Source organism: Talpa europaea (genome assembly GCF_964194135.1).
Source record: "Talpa europaea genome assembly, chromosome: 4".
In the NCBI taxonomy this organism is placed as follows: Eukaryota; Metazoa; Chordata; class Mammalia; order Eulipotyphla; family Talpidae; genus Talpa; species Talpa europaea.
Window position 1 is genome coordinate 61810375 of NC_140070.1, and position 15273 is coordinate 61825647.

The window sequence follows — 15273 nt, forward strand, 5'->3', positions numbered from 1 at the left end:
AATTAATGAAACTACATGCGAAAGCCAGATAAGCAGGAGCTTTAGTTACTAGACGACTCTGACGTCCCACCAGTAACTTAGCTCCTTCCCTAAGCCGCCGGTCCGCCCCAGTCTCCACACACCACCAAAATGGTGGGTCGGAACAGTGAAGCGGGTCAGCCCGCCCTCTCGAGGCTGTGCGCAGGCGCCGGGCTGCGCAGGCGCATTCCTGCTTCCCTGGCCGACCTTGGCTGATCGCGCCTGCGCAGTGGGGAGCAGCGGGCTTCGGCTGGCTGCAGTCTCGGTCTGAGGGCGGCCTGGGCGGCTGACTCGATTACGATGAGGCTTTTGCTGCTTCTCCTGGTGGCGGCGTCGGCGGTGGTCCGAGCGGAGGCCTCGGCCAACCTGGGCGGCGTGCCTAGCAAGAGACTAAAGATGCAGTACGCCACCGGGCCGCTGCTTAAGTTCCAGATTTGGTGAGTGCGCGCGCCCGCCCCGGCACCCCGGGGCCTGTGCCCGGCGCCTCCTGCCCGCGAGGGCCTGGCGTCGCGGCCTGGTCTCTTCGGGCCGGGGAGCGGCGGCGGTGGCTCGCCTGCTCCGGCCCTTGCCCGGGCCGGTCTGGCGCCCGCCTTTCTTCCGCCGCGGCCTCCCACTTCTCTTTTGCCTCCCGCAGCGGCGGGAGCGGGGAGGCGGGCGCTGGAGGGTTACCGCCGGAAGGCGGGGATGTGGGGGCGCCGGTCAGCGCGGAGGGGCGGCGGCGCGCCACGGCCACCCGGGGCCCGCGGGGCTGGCGTGAGGCGGCGCGGCGGCTGACGCGCTCCTCGCGTGGACCGCCCGGGCCTCTCACTCCGCTCCCCGGCCTCTGCCCGGCGGCCTCGCCGCCCCCCGGTGAAGGTGAACGAGTTCTTGGAGGGGACACGCGTGTGACAGGCGCTTTCCCCCAAGACTGCCGGGGTGGCTGTTGAGTGAGGGGGGCACTGGCAGCTGGAGGGCGTGTAGGGGCCTGGGAGCTGGGTCTCAGTTTCGGAGCCGCAGGCTCTGCTGGACAGCCGTTAGCTCCCCGACCACTGCGTCTTTCCCCACCCAGCCCACTCCCGCCCCCTCCGTCCCCCACCTCTGCACCCGCCTGCCAGGAATAGCACACCCTGGCATCTCTCTAGACTCTTCAATTCTCTTTTTGCGCACTCAGAAAAATAGAAGGGGGAGAAAAACCCTGGCTGTTTGCGATTTTGTTTTGTATGTGATTTTGTTACCTAGTTAATGTTAGAAGCAGAAGAGTAATGCATGTAATGTGGTTAAGTAGGTTGGAGAAGGTTTGAAAGACTTAGCTATAAAAAAAAAAACAGTATTTTAAAAATGCTGAAATTAGAAACCTATATGGCAAGAGAAACTTTTTCATCATAGGGTGGTCTGGTTAGTAAGTGCTAGTAAATGCTGAGTCCAGATTGGAAATTGGTGGTGGCCATAATGCATTTAAAATTAACTTTTTCGGCCTCCCTGGTGGCGCAAGGGGTTAAGCACAGCACTGTGAAGCAATTCGCTGCCTCTGCAGCATGAGTTCGATCCCCCACCGGCCAGGGAGCCACCCACATGGCGCAGCAGACCTCTCCTGTCTTGCCCACTGCTCCCCTCAGTAGTGTATTTTGGTCAATCTGCCTGTCTCTGGTGAATCCTTCTCACCCTCCCGCACATCTGCCTGTGCCCTGGTTCTTGTATACATGAATAAATTAAATAAATAAAATTAACTTTTTCAAATTTCATATATTAATATAAGTTTAGTATGCTACTTATCCAACTAGTTTTTGCTTAATCTTTAAAGACTAAGCAAATCTTTAACGTTAAAAAAATCAACTTACTCTTGTCAGAAAGTAAGGTAAGACTTTATTTTTAAATGAAAACTAAAGACCTTGCAGTTTCTTCCTGATTAAAAAAAAAATAGACAAGTTCTCCGTACTGTTTTTTTGTGTACCCTGGCATATATCATTCATCTTTGACCATAAACCCATCGTTTTTTAAATTAGAAAGTGGCAATGATTATATTTTTGGATATAAGTAGTTTAAAAAAAGATGGTAGTTCTCCAAATTACGTAATTTTTCTGTTTCTATTATATTTCTTAGTTTTACTTGTGCTTTTCCAAAATACTGTTTTACAGATGTGCGTATTGGAAAGCTTGTTACTTGTCTTCCTCTGAGGATAATCATAACAAACTTCAAAATATGTAAACAATTCCCGGGAAGGGCATTCAGTCCTTAAAATAAAATGTCTAAAATAAAAGTCTTAAGTACTTTAGTTGAGCTTTTGATACTTAGTTTTTGTCTTTTTTTCTTTGCTCATACTGCCCCAGAAGTCTACTACTAAAAGTTTTCTTTTGCAGTCCTTAACACTTAGCATGTTATATACAAAGATGAATGCTTCAGTTAGTATTTTTTTTTAATGTGTAGATTGAAAATAACTTTATTAATGTGCTCTACCAAATGCAGGTAAAGTTGGTTTGTTTTTGTTGTCCCCCCCCCCCCCCTTTGAGGGAAAGTGAATGTTGGATTTTTGGTTTTGGAAGAAGCTCTTGGCCATTCACTTGCAAGGTTCTTTGGGAAAGGAGAGGAAGATCAATAATTGAGGATAAATATTTGAAAATTGTTTTAATTGCATTTGAAATCTTACTGTTATAAAATGCAATTTTTCATTAATTACCACTATTGACACTCAAAAGAGAGAACTGATTTTACCTTTTCAGCCATTTTTGTTCCTTATATGAATTATGTGTACTTATCCCTTTAGCTGTTAATTGTACCACCATTGTATTGCTCATGTAACTGAATTGCAACAACACAAATGGAATTGAAGGGAGCAAAATCATAGTTTAAAATAGACTTTCCTATTCTACCTTCATGCATTTTTTTCAATAAATAATGCACTCAATAGCTGTTTGTCCCAAGTGCTAAAGATATTTTACTGAACATGTCAGATATAAAGCATCTTCTGAAGCCTACAAAAAGGGCACAATATTACTTTATGTACCCCAGAGTTTAGTTTATTGTGTCAGTTGTTTGAGCAATAAAATTACTTAAGTTTGATGGCACTCATTTCCTATTTGGGGACATTTGTTTCGTTTATTTGGGCATTTAAGTATTGAACATAAAAAAGGAAATTCTTTAATCAGTTTAAAATACAGTTCCTTTGTCACATTTTCCTTTCTTGTGATTTTTATGTGTAAATGTATTCTGAGAGGTAATGTTTGGCATAATGTTTATGTGAATGTTTTTCCCCCCATATTTGTGCATGGAATCATACCTGTCTTATGTTTAATCAGTAGTTGGCAGTTGAAGCAGATTACTGGCAGCAACTCTTTATAGTTAATGCTTACTTGAACATTTGGCAGTTGATTTACTAAGAATAGTAGATTCAGTAAAGTTAAGATTTCAAAACATAGGTAGAATATAGCAGAATTTTCAATTCTTTTTAAATTAAATAATCTGTTGCTATAATTTAGGACAACCCACTTCTAAATGCGGTTTTAAGAGGTAAATGAAGCAACTACTACTAACAGATTTTTATTTAAATTTATACCAATTCAACCTTTGCTTTGAAGGCAAGAAAGTAAAAACCTAACACTGATTTGGATATTGTTGCTGATCTAGATTAGTAAAATGTTGGATTGAAGAAATCTGAAAAATGAATTACAGAGATGTTAGTTACTGTAGGTTTAATAATTGCATATTTGACATGTATTTAGACACCTACTCTGCAGGCACTTTGGTGTTGGGAATTCAATTCAGTGCTCTCATAAATATAGGCAAGAGTGAAAGGCAGTGGACAACACATAAAACTACAGTTATGTTGAGGGCCTCCCCTGGTGGCACTGTGGTTGAGCGCTGGGCTGCGAAGCTTCGCACAGCCTCTGTAGAGCCGGTTTCTATCCCCGGCCACTGGCTAGGGTCCCACATGGCACACAGACCTCTCCTGCATGCCCCCTGCTCCCCTCAGCATTGTATTTCGTCAGTCTGCCTGTTCTGTTCCCCACTCTGGCTCTGGTGAATTCTCTCACCCTCCCGCGCTTCTGACTGTACCCAGTGCTTGTATAAATAAATAAATCTTTAAAGAAAAATTACAATTATGTTGAGTCCTGTGAGGGAAAAGTTAGATAGTATGTGAAAAAACTAGTCAGGGGATCAGAGTAAGTTTCCATGAGGAAGTGGACTTGGAACTGAGTTTTGAAAGATAAGGTTTATTTGGAGAGCACTTTCCAAGCAATGAGAATTATCTGTTCAGTGGTCTTGTTTGTAGTAGAAAAGAACATAATTTCTTGAGGGGACCAAGACTACTAATCTCAGAAAACAAAAAGAAGGTGCCACAGAATGGAGGGTCTGTCCCCTATTTAAGGAAAGAGCTAGTTTCACTGTGGAAAAGGTATTGGAGGGGACAGAGAATAGTTGTGGGGAAACCATTTATAAATTATTGGAGATGCCCAGTCTAGAAATGATGGAGCATTGAATAAAAAAGGTAGTAGTAGAAGTAGAGAGTAAAGAGACAGGTTTGAGCAGTCTTAGGAGATAAATTTAGTAGTCTTGATGGATTACAGGTTTTCTTTTTTTTTGTCATTTTAGCTCGAAATAACTGCAGTATCTAGCTGAATATTGTACACATAATACATAGTGGTAAAGTACTTTATTCAGTGCTTTTAAATAAAAAATGTGAATGGCTTTAAAGGTTTTATATCCTCTTACTGAAAATTGAAACATTGTTTTCTTTACAATTTGCCATTAAGGTACTAGAAATCAAAGTATTTCTTTTAGAAATACTGAGATAACCTCCTAAGGTTTAAATAATATAGTTACTGGGAAATTGGCATTACGGGACTATCAATTTGGAGGCCCAGGTTGTTATTTCATCTGCCTCTTCTGAATGACTCGGGAAATTATTTCATCTTTTTAGTGTTCATTCTTGTTCATCTGCAAAGTGAGTATGTTGGTTGCATACTAGTTGCCTCTAATACTCTATTTTGTACTGTCAGGAAGTTTGAAGAAAAAAATGAAAGCATGCATATGTGTTTCATTTTTGTGTTTGCCACTTAAGAGTGGAATTGGAGCCCTCTGGTTCCTCTGATTCTATTTTCCGTGTGTTCCAGAAAAGGAAATCCAGTTTTCATATAACTTATCTTGACTGGGGTATAGTCTGAGATTGGTGAGGAGAAATTTCACAATGTAGATTTTAGCTGGAACCTTTTTTTTTACTTATGCCCCTTTTCATGCTGCTTGTTTTCACTGTTTGCCAGAGTTTTAGAAAGGTTTGAATTTGTTTTTACAGTAAAGTTTAAAAACCAGTTGTATGGTAGGAGAGAGGCAAGTAAACAATATTACAGTAAAATGTTCTGTTCTGAGTGTTCTAAAGGAGATTTTAATAGAGGGTTGTAGAGACCCAGAGGTAGTAAGTTTGCAGAGGAGGATATGAAATCTTGAACTTCACCAGGAGATATGGAGAATGCTATAAAGCTGAAGCCAGAACAGTCAAATGAAGCCTGACTCAGCATAAAAGAGGGAGGCGGGAACAGGAAGTGAGGGAAACTGGAGTTTGATCACCATTTTAAAGCTCCTAGTACTGTGTTTTTGCGGCTGTTTATCATGTGCTTGTTGTAATTTGTTATTTTATTGTCTTTTACACCGTGATGAGAACTTCATTGGATACAACTTAGAAAGCTTTACCCATTTGCTTTGAAAGGGTAAAAAGATAAAAAATAACTTCCTAGCTATGAAAATAATACATGTTTGTTGTAATAATAATTTAAAAGTATACAGAAGTAAAAATCTTTGTAACCCTCTTAACATTTTGAGCAATTTTTTTAAAGATGACTCTACATACACACATACTATATTTTGTTGTTTTACATAAGTGAGTTTGTTGTTGTAATTTTTTCTGAGTTTATTGCAATGTCACTTGAAATCAGTATACAACAAACAGGACAAAGAAGAAAGCAGGAAACAAAGTAGCCAAGAGACCTCTCTAGTTTGGCTGGTATTTGAATTAGCATAAAACACAATAGATTTTATTTTCTATCAGTCCCTATAACAACTTAAAGTAGAGAGGGTGAATTTATGACGTGAATTATACCTCTATTAAAAAAATTGAAAAGAATTAAAAAAATGAAATCACGTGAAGAATTTTAAGATGAGGCAAAGAATTCCTACAGAATGCAGATTACCATTTATTGAATGCCTTTATGAAGTCATTTATTTTGAGTTGGCAATATACCTTATTAGATCTATTAATAAAAATGCTTTCTTGAGTAAAGAGAGAAAATTCCTTACCGAGGAAGACCTGAAGAACTTAAAGCAGTTTATTAATCCTTGATAGAATAGTTTGTACCAATTGCTAGTGTTCCTGAATTGCTGTGCTAGAAGTATAGGGAAATTAGAAGTTAGTGATGTTAAGAATAAGACAAAAAGAATGAAGAGTATAAAAACAGATTATTAATCAAATTTTAAATTTATCAAATCTTTGTAATAAACTCAATAAAGAAGCAAGGAAACTTAGAGCCACTGTAGGTATATTTTGTATGTGGTTTTACTGTGGTGATTACTATAGTGTTCCAGGAGTAGAGTGGGGAGGGAAATCACTTGATTTCAGTTAATACAATTCCTTAACTTGATAAACTGATAGCTCTTTAGTACTGCTTTTAGATTAAAAAAAAAAAAACCCACAAATATACAAGTACTTAGACATCCAAAGTGTGTAAGTACTCCTGTTTGTACTTTTTTAAAAAATGTTTATCAGATTACTCTCTGAATATCTTGTTTCTTATGTGGTTTATAGGATACCTTATTGCGATTTCATTTCTTAAAACACTTAGAGAAGGTGATATACGGACTGATGCACTAGCACTGCTTTATCTACTAAACAGAAAGGAGAAATAAAGATTACATCTAAAATTGTAGTTTTCAGTGATGAAGAGCTGGTGGGCTGATGTTATAGACCACAAACCATAATATTTACAAAAGATAATATTGATTTTTTGGTATAATGTAGGGAACGTATTAGTTGAAATTCTTGAGACACAAGTGGCACAAACCCAGTTGAACTGGCCTACGATCTCACATCACAAAATCTGTTGTAGTCAGCCCTGACTAGAGTATCATTACATATCCATGGCCCAGTAGAATGTTTGACATATAGTAGGCAATAAATATTTGAGTGAGTGAGCTAAAATAATACATGGGTGAATAACCAAGAAAGAGTTGCTTGATCTCTCTTGGTCTCATTATTTCTCCATTTCATTTATTGAAAAAGAAAATTCAACATTGTAAACTAGGTCTCTAGCTCTTTTATTAAAGTCAGATACTTTGATTTTTAGATAATCAGCTCCATTGTAAACAACAATGCAAACTTAGACCTAGAAATAAGTGGTGTTTGTTGGTTTCAAGGTGGTTAGGTGTATAGATTATTTTTGGAGTATCTTCAAGACAAAAGCAGCATAAAAAATTCTTACAGAGAAAATTGTGGCAAAATAGTAATACTTGATGAATCTAGTAATAGTGATAAAATTGGATAAGGTAAATGTTTAATGAAAATAAGGTGTCTGTAGATTTTTGTTAAGTTTTTTTCTACATATTTGCTATAGAGATTTACCCCCCCCCCCATCGTACTATTTTGAGACTTAATCCTTTCTGAAATTTTTATTCTAAACATAGAGGATGCATTTGTAAAGAAAGACTAATGAATTTCTCACTGTCTTTTTGCAAAGGGGATTTTCTTAAATCAAGATCTAATATCTCGATTGTTTTACCCAACCAGATATAAACTCAATGCAGTTGCCTTGGGTTGGTGGTGCTTGGTATTTTTTTCCTTGATGACAGTGTGATTGGCAAAATTGGCACCCAAGGTCTTTTTACTATAATTCCTGATATTCCCTTTGCACTAATTAACACTTGCATTATACCTTCTTTAAGTAACTTAATGTAGCAAAGTACTTAACAGTCTTACATGAATTTGTTAGTGCTTCTGTTGATACAGTAATAGCACCTCTTTTCCCACCTCTGAGCTTGTTGAAATGTGATTGACAAACAGAAACTGTTAAGGTAATGATTGATAGATTTAACATATATTGTGAAATGACTATCATAATAAATCAGCTAACATTAATCTCATTATTGCCCTTTTTTAATGATGAGAACATTCAAGGTTATTCTCAGCAGCTTTGAAGTGTACAATACAGTATTGGTTAATTATAGTTATATGCTGTCCATTAGATCCTCAGAATTTATTCATTTTATAATTGGAAGTTAGTATCCTTTGACCAACATTACCCCATTTCCACACCCCATTGCCTCTGGCAACTACCAGTCTGTGTTCTCTGTGTTTATGAGTTTGACAGTTTCAGATTCCTTAAGTGTGATTATGTGGTATTTTTCTCTGTCTGACTTATTTCATTTAACTTAATGCCCTCAAGGTCCATCCTTTTCTCAAATGGCAGGATTTCCATATTTTTTAAATTCATATTTGTGTGTGAATGACACTTTGTTTCCATGTCTTGGCTATTGAAAATAATGTTGTAGTGAACATGGGGATGCAAATCTCTCTTCAAGATAGTGATTTCATTTCCTTTGAATATATACCTTGAAGTGGGATTGCAGGATTATTAGGGTAGTTCTATTTTTAATTTTTTGAGCAACTGCCATTCTGTTTTCCTTATTGGCTTCACCAGTTTACATGCATACCAACAATGTGCAAGGATTACTTTTTTCCTCCATCCTTGCTAACTAATATTTGTTACCTTTTGTCTTTTAGACATCCTAACTATTGTGAATTGATACCTTGTTGTAGTCTTGATTTGCATTTTTCCTGTTGACTAGTGAGGTTGAGTGCCTTTTTCATGTCCCTGTTCACCATTTGTATGTTGTCTTTGGAAAAATGTCTATTCAGTTTTTTTTTGTCCTTTTTTTAATATGGATTTTTTTGGCTGTTGTATGAGTTTCTTAATATGTTTTGGACAAACCCCTTATCATTGATGTGCTCTGCAAATATTTTCTCTCATTCAGTAGGCTGTCTTTGTTTTGTGAATGGTTTCCTTTGCTGTGCAGAAGCTTTTTAGTTTGATGCGGTTCCAGTTGTTTGTTTTTTCTTTGTTGTCTTTGCTTTTAGTGTCTGATCAAAAAGCTGTTGGCCAGGATTAATCTCAAGGAGGTTCCCGCCTATGTTTCCTTTTAGGAACCTTATGGTGTCAGGTATTATATTTAAATCTTTAGTCCATTTTTAGATCTTTTTTGTTTGATATTGTTTCATTCTTTGCACTTGGTATCCAGTTTTCCCATTGTATATTCTTGGTTCCTTTGTTGCAAAGTAATTGACTAGAGTGTGTTTCTGGACTATTGATTCTGCCCACAAATCTATGTGTATGTTTTTATGCCAGTACTACACTTCTATTAGTCTATGTTTGTAATGTAGTTTGAAATCAGGAAGCATGATGCCTTCAGCTTTATTCTTAAGATTGCCTTGACTAGTTGGGGGGTCTTTATAGTTCCATACAAAATTTTAGTATTGCCTGTTGCATTTCTGTAAAAAAAAAATGCCATTGAAAATTTGATAGGGACTGCAAATCTGTAGATTTTTTTGTGTAGCATGGACATTTTAATACTATAAACTCTTCAGATCCATGAATGTGAATCTATCGTTTCATTTATTTGTGTTTAATTTCTCTCATCAGTGTACCCTTTATTCCTTGCTATATATGCACTCTGGTGGCTTATTTTACTTTTCTTACTCGGGCATTGTGTACTATATATCCACAGTTTAGTTGTTCAGAGACTTGCATAGAGATGATTGGACGCTGTTGATTTAATTTCTTGAGTAATGATGTGAAATACTATCATTCTGTTGAAAATTTATGTTCTCACCCTTTGATTTCCTTTGCACAGTCAGAAGGAATGTAAGAGTTACTTAAGGTCCTTGTATTCTGATTGAACATTACAAGACACATTTGCCCACTTAGGAGCAGAGAGGGAATAAAAAGCAGTTTCATGTCTCATGCCTTGATGTTTTTTTTTTTAAAGCTTCTTATTTTGAAAGTCCCTATTTCAGGAGAATTAAAGTAGCTTTCATTTCAGTATTTATATAAGTATTGATTCTTTAAAAAGGCACATTGATTTGTGAGTGCAGGATATAGTGACATATATGAAGAGGTATATTTTGTTAAATAACCCAACTCTGCAAGTTTGGTGTCCAAATGGAAAATCACAAATTTGTGAAAAATTAATGTGTATGTTCATATCCATCATCTAGCATCAAAAATTGTTAATATGTGATTGTTCTTGAGAAGCACTTAATGTTGGCAATAATTTTTAGGCTTTGTATTACTGCAAAATAAAACCAAACATCTAATCAGTAAGCCACTTAATGGAAGTACTTTTATTTTTCTGCAGTGTTTCCTGAGGTTATAAGCGGGTGTTTGAGGAGTACATGCGGGTTATTAGCCAGCGGTACCCAGACATCCGCATTGAAGGAGAGAATTACCTTCCTCAACCAATATATAGGTAAGTAAATTTCAATAGATAAAAGGAAAGAAGTATTTGACTTTATAAACTTTTCTGAAGTGATTTAATTGGCTGTCCTTAGTAATTATAGTTTCTTAGTTATTAAAATAATGTGTGGAGAAATACTGTTTTATGGATGACAAATTTGATCTAAAAATAGAGGTTTTTTTTTCCTGTAAAAAGGAAAAGAGTTCCATACAAAACTTTAGTATTTCTTGTTTGGTTAGCTCAGAAATGACAACTCTTCTAAAGATCATTTTCTTAAGTAATTTTTATTGTGAAAATAGATTAGGAACTCCCAAATTTTTATAGAAAATCAATGGTATAAAATTCCATAATGTTAAAATACTACTTTTCAAGGCCAATACTATATAATTTTACAAGTGAATTTGTGATTAAAAGTTTCTACTGACATTTTTTAAAATATGTACAACAATACTTTTCTACTAGTAATAATGAGTAACTTTTAGATTTGGTGTCTAGAAATTACTATATATATCAACTTGAATTGTGATGTGGCTTCTGATAAATTTGTCTTTTTTTTTTTAATAGACACATAGCATCTTTCCTGTCAGTCTTCAAACTAGTATTAATAGGCTTAATAATTGTTGGCAAGGATCCTTTTGCTTTCTTTGGCATGCAAGCTCCTAGCATCTGGCAGTGGGGCCAAGAAAATAAGGTATGTTCATGTCATAGCATTGGTGGCTCTCAGTTTTTAGATTGTCAATAAAAATATTTTAATGGATTTTTCCTTTTTTTTAATACTTACTGCTTATTCACCACTTTATGTGTTTTTCAGTTTAAAACATTTTTAATCTCCGGACAAGGAATTTAGCCACCCTTGGCTTTAGTTTTCATGTATATTTGTTAAGATTGACTAGACCTTACCTTATTATTTGTTGGGTAGGATGGTATTACTTTAGTAGCACCTGGGCACAAAATAATTTGATATTGATTATAATCATATTCAATAAAACATATGCATATTAAAATATTATATGTTATGTTTGTATATAAAAGTAATATAGACCTTTCATACCAACTGATATGGGTATCAATAGATTTATTCACATTAAAAATGAGATTTTTCAAGCAATTGATCTTATCAAAATTCCCTCTCTGTTTTTATTACTTTTCCTTTAACCCCAGTATGTGGTGAATACCTATAAGTGCTACCTATAATTGAAATGTATCCCTGTTTTTAACATATTATTGATTTGCATGGGATTAAAAATTCTTAAGTATTTATTGATAATGTTTTATGCTTCTAAATTATTAATCTCATTGCTTCTAAATTATCTTTAGTGCATTTTACTTCTGAAGTCATATAATGTTGTCAATTTACTGTGAAAGAGGACTGTACTTGAAGCTGTAGCTTTCATAATACTTCATTGTGTATCATTCCCATGAAGTTAGACTTAAGGTTGCCAAATGCTAGGATAACTTGTGAAATCAAGCCCACCTAGTTCAAGTGAGGGCAGAGAGAGAGAGGAACTATTTCTCATTTGCTCTGGGCATTTTGATTATTCTTCTAAAATACTTACTGGGAATTGATATCCTCACTATATCCTACTTTTAGCCAGGGGTGATTTTGTTAAATTCAAACCTGTCTAAAACAGTTCTTTTGGTTTCTTTTGGGAGGGTATAGATTTGCTTTTGAAGTGTGACTGGATATAATTTAATCTGCAAATGCTTTCTGGCCTACCTTTTTCCTAGTTTTAGTTTAAACGATTTGTTTGGAACATGAACAGGTTGTATTGAATACTTGAAATTGCTGAGTATTGCATCATTAGTCTCTTGTGAATTCATACAGTATATTATAAAAATGGTAAAGTGAACCCTTCTTATGCTGGCATTCATTTGTTTAAGTTATTAAGACTTATGAATATCATAAATAGGTTGTTCAGTTTGTGTGGAGCTGAGAATTAATGTTGTTCTGTGTATCTGAACATATGGAATAGCAATTAAATTTATATAGAAACTTTTAAAGTAGACGTAAAAAAATACCAAATAAAAATGAGACTAAAAATGATTACTGTGTCTTAAGAATGATTTGCTGTTGTACTTTCCTTTTAGGTCTATGCATGTATGATGGTTTTCTTCTTGAGCAACATGATTGAGAACCAGTGTATGTCAACAGGTGCATTTGAGATAACTTTGAATGGTAGGTTCTGAATAATTTGCATTCTGTGATGAATTTTAAATGATTTATAATGAACCTCAGGCTTTTTTATTTCGCATAATATACACTAAATTATCCCACTTAAACAGCGGTAACAACTGTGTGATGGATGACCACTGAATATATAGCTCCAGAGAGCTCATGAACTTTTTTACATGCTTTACCCAGGAATCTAAAACAATACCTGCTCCCACGCTATTGATTACCTCAGCTTCCTGGCAATTCTTATATACTCCAGTTAGATTCTTCTCTACCATTTCACATTTATTTAATGGCACCATCATTGTTCTACCCAGTTGCCCATATCAGAAACCTAAGATAACTTACTCTTCATATCTAATGGATTATCAGGTCTTCTCAGTTATACCATCTGCATTTCTCTAAAATATACTTTTATTTATCTTCATCACTTCCATCCTAGTCTAAGCCACAGTTACCTTGTTACCTTCTAAAACATTCTCTGTATCAAGAGTTTGGGAAATATGACCCAGGTGCTCACAGTGATTTTGTACATTTTTTAATGGTTAAAACAAATCAAAAGAATATTTTGTGCCACATAAAAATTATATGAAATAAAGTTTTGAGCTTCACTCGTGTAACTTCAGTTATGTAAGTGCTTATATAATATCCTTGATTTTGCCTCTTGATCCATAAAGCCTAAAATATTTACTTTCTGACTTCTTACAGAAAAATTTGCTGACACCTGCTCCAAAGAACAGAGTGGGTTTTTTTGAATGCATATTTCATTGTGTTGCTTCACTGTTAAATTCATTAACTGCCTTTCCTTTGTTGTCAAGCTAAAGATCAGAATATTTAATATGCCATATGTACCCCATAACCTTTAAATAAGGTTTTATTGGAAAACAGCCATGCTCATACAATTATGTTTTGCCTATTGTTGCTTTCAGGATACAGTGAACATTGAGTAGATTTGACAGACTATCTTGCCTGAAAATACTTACTATCTGTCCCTTTACAGTATGTCAACTTCTGATCTAGTTCCTGCCCACTTCTCCAGTCTCCCTTGAGCCACTGTTTGCCTAAATTTCAGTTATCTCTGACTTTTAATATTAGTAAATACAGTCTTCTTTGCAGCCTCTCTTGTGTCTCTCACAGCATCTTTTGGTATCAATTCTTTATGCAGCTTTGATTTTGACATTATTAGTATATTCCTTTTGTATTTTTCCTACTAAATATAAATACTCTGTACAAGCAAGTAGCTTAATTCTTTGGCTCACTTTTTATTCTCAGCTGTGTATACAGACAATAAACACTTGTGGAATAAATGTCTACTAGAGAATCATCTTTAATTTTGTGATGGGATGATGCCATTTATTTTTATAGATGTACCTGTGTGGTCTAAGCTGGAATCTGGTCACCTTCCCTCCATGCAACAGCTTGTTCAGATTCTTGACAATGAAATGAAGCTCAATGTGCATATGGACTCAATCCCACATCATCGATCATAGCCCCACCTATCAGCACTGAAAACTCTTTTGTAAGTAGTTTGAAAAAATGCCTAGCTGTCAGTTATTCTTATCACATATCAGCAACATGCTAGGTATTACATATATTACTTACACTTGAATTTCCAACTTAACATTTAAAAGATGAATATTTCCTTAAACTTTTAAGTAATCAAGAAAGTTTGGACCTGCCAGAATACAGTAAAGTTGTTTTATCTCCAAGGCTTAATAATTGGACCTGTAATTTTTTAAAATGACTTCCTAATGGTCAGAATTGACATATACTAGGATATTTATATGCACATCCTCCTTAACTTCAAATAAGACAAGTTCCTAATATGTAAATTCTTTTAAACATACTGAAAGTAGAAAATTTTATAAGCAAATGTATGGGGACACAGAGAGGTGAGTGTTAATGTTTGCTTAGCAGAGATGTTATTACTTCTTTTCTCATCAATGCATTGATTTTATTAGAGTGAATTTTGAAGTAAAATACTCATTTTTTGTTTTTGTATCTTTCAGACATTAAGGGATTTTTGCAAGAGCAGCGTGACTGACTTTATGAAGGCCTGTACTGAAGACAGCAAGCTGTTAGTACAGACCAGATGCTTTCTGAGCAGGCTCGTTGTACCTCTTGGAAAACCTCAGTGCAAGACAGTTTTTCAGTGCTGGCACATTTTGGAATTCTGCACATTCGTGGAGTGCAATAATACTGTATAGCTTTTTTTCTTCCCCAAATCCACTCAGTTAATAGTTTTTTTTTAAAAAAAAATGTAGATGTTACTACTTGTAATTTTTTTTCTCAGTCATTTGAAAAAGTAGAAAATTGAGTTACAATTTAATTTAGTTTCCAAAGATGTCTGTTAAATCTGTTGTGGTTTTATATGAATTTTCCTTCTTTATAATTTAAAATTGATCTTTTTGGGAATGTAGCTGAAGTTCCCAAATACTTTATAAGAGTTTATCAGACATCTCTAATTTGGTCATGTTCAATTTATATTGTTTTCAGAATACTACAGATTGTGAACATTGCATTATACAAGATTATGGGGGAAATCCTATATCCAGAGTACTCTACCAATTTGTGTGTGTGCGCGCGTGTGTGTATGTGTATGTGTGTTTGTA

At 36.0% G+C, this 15273-nt stretch overlaps 1 protein-coding gene across 1 annotated transcript; it reads left to right on the plus strand.

The window, feature by feature from the left end:
• Positions 1-318: 318 nt before the first annotated feature.
• Positions 319-14151, plus strand: SELENOT (selenoprotein T; the record flags this gene model as incomplete). The annotated part of the gene is made up of 5 exons (XM_084231623.1): positions 319-455; positions 10390-10500; positions 11053-11179; positions 12577-12664; positions 14027-14151. 5 exons carry the CDS (start codon positions 319-321, stop codon positions 14149-14151), a joined length of 588 nt encoding a protein of 195 aa, XP_084087749.1.
• Between the last annotated feature and the right edge of the window lie 1122 nt (positions 14152-15273).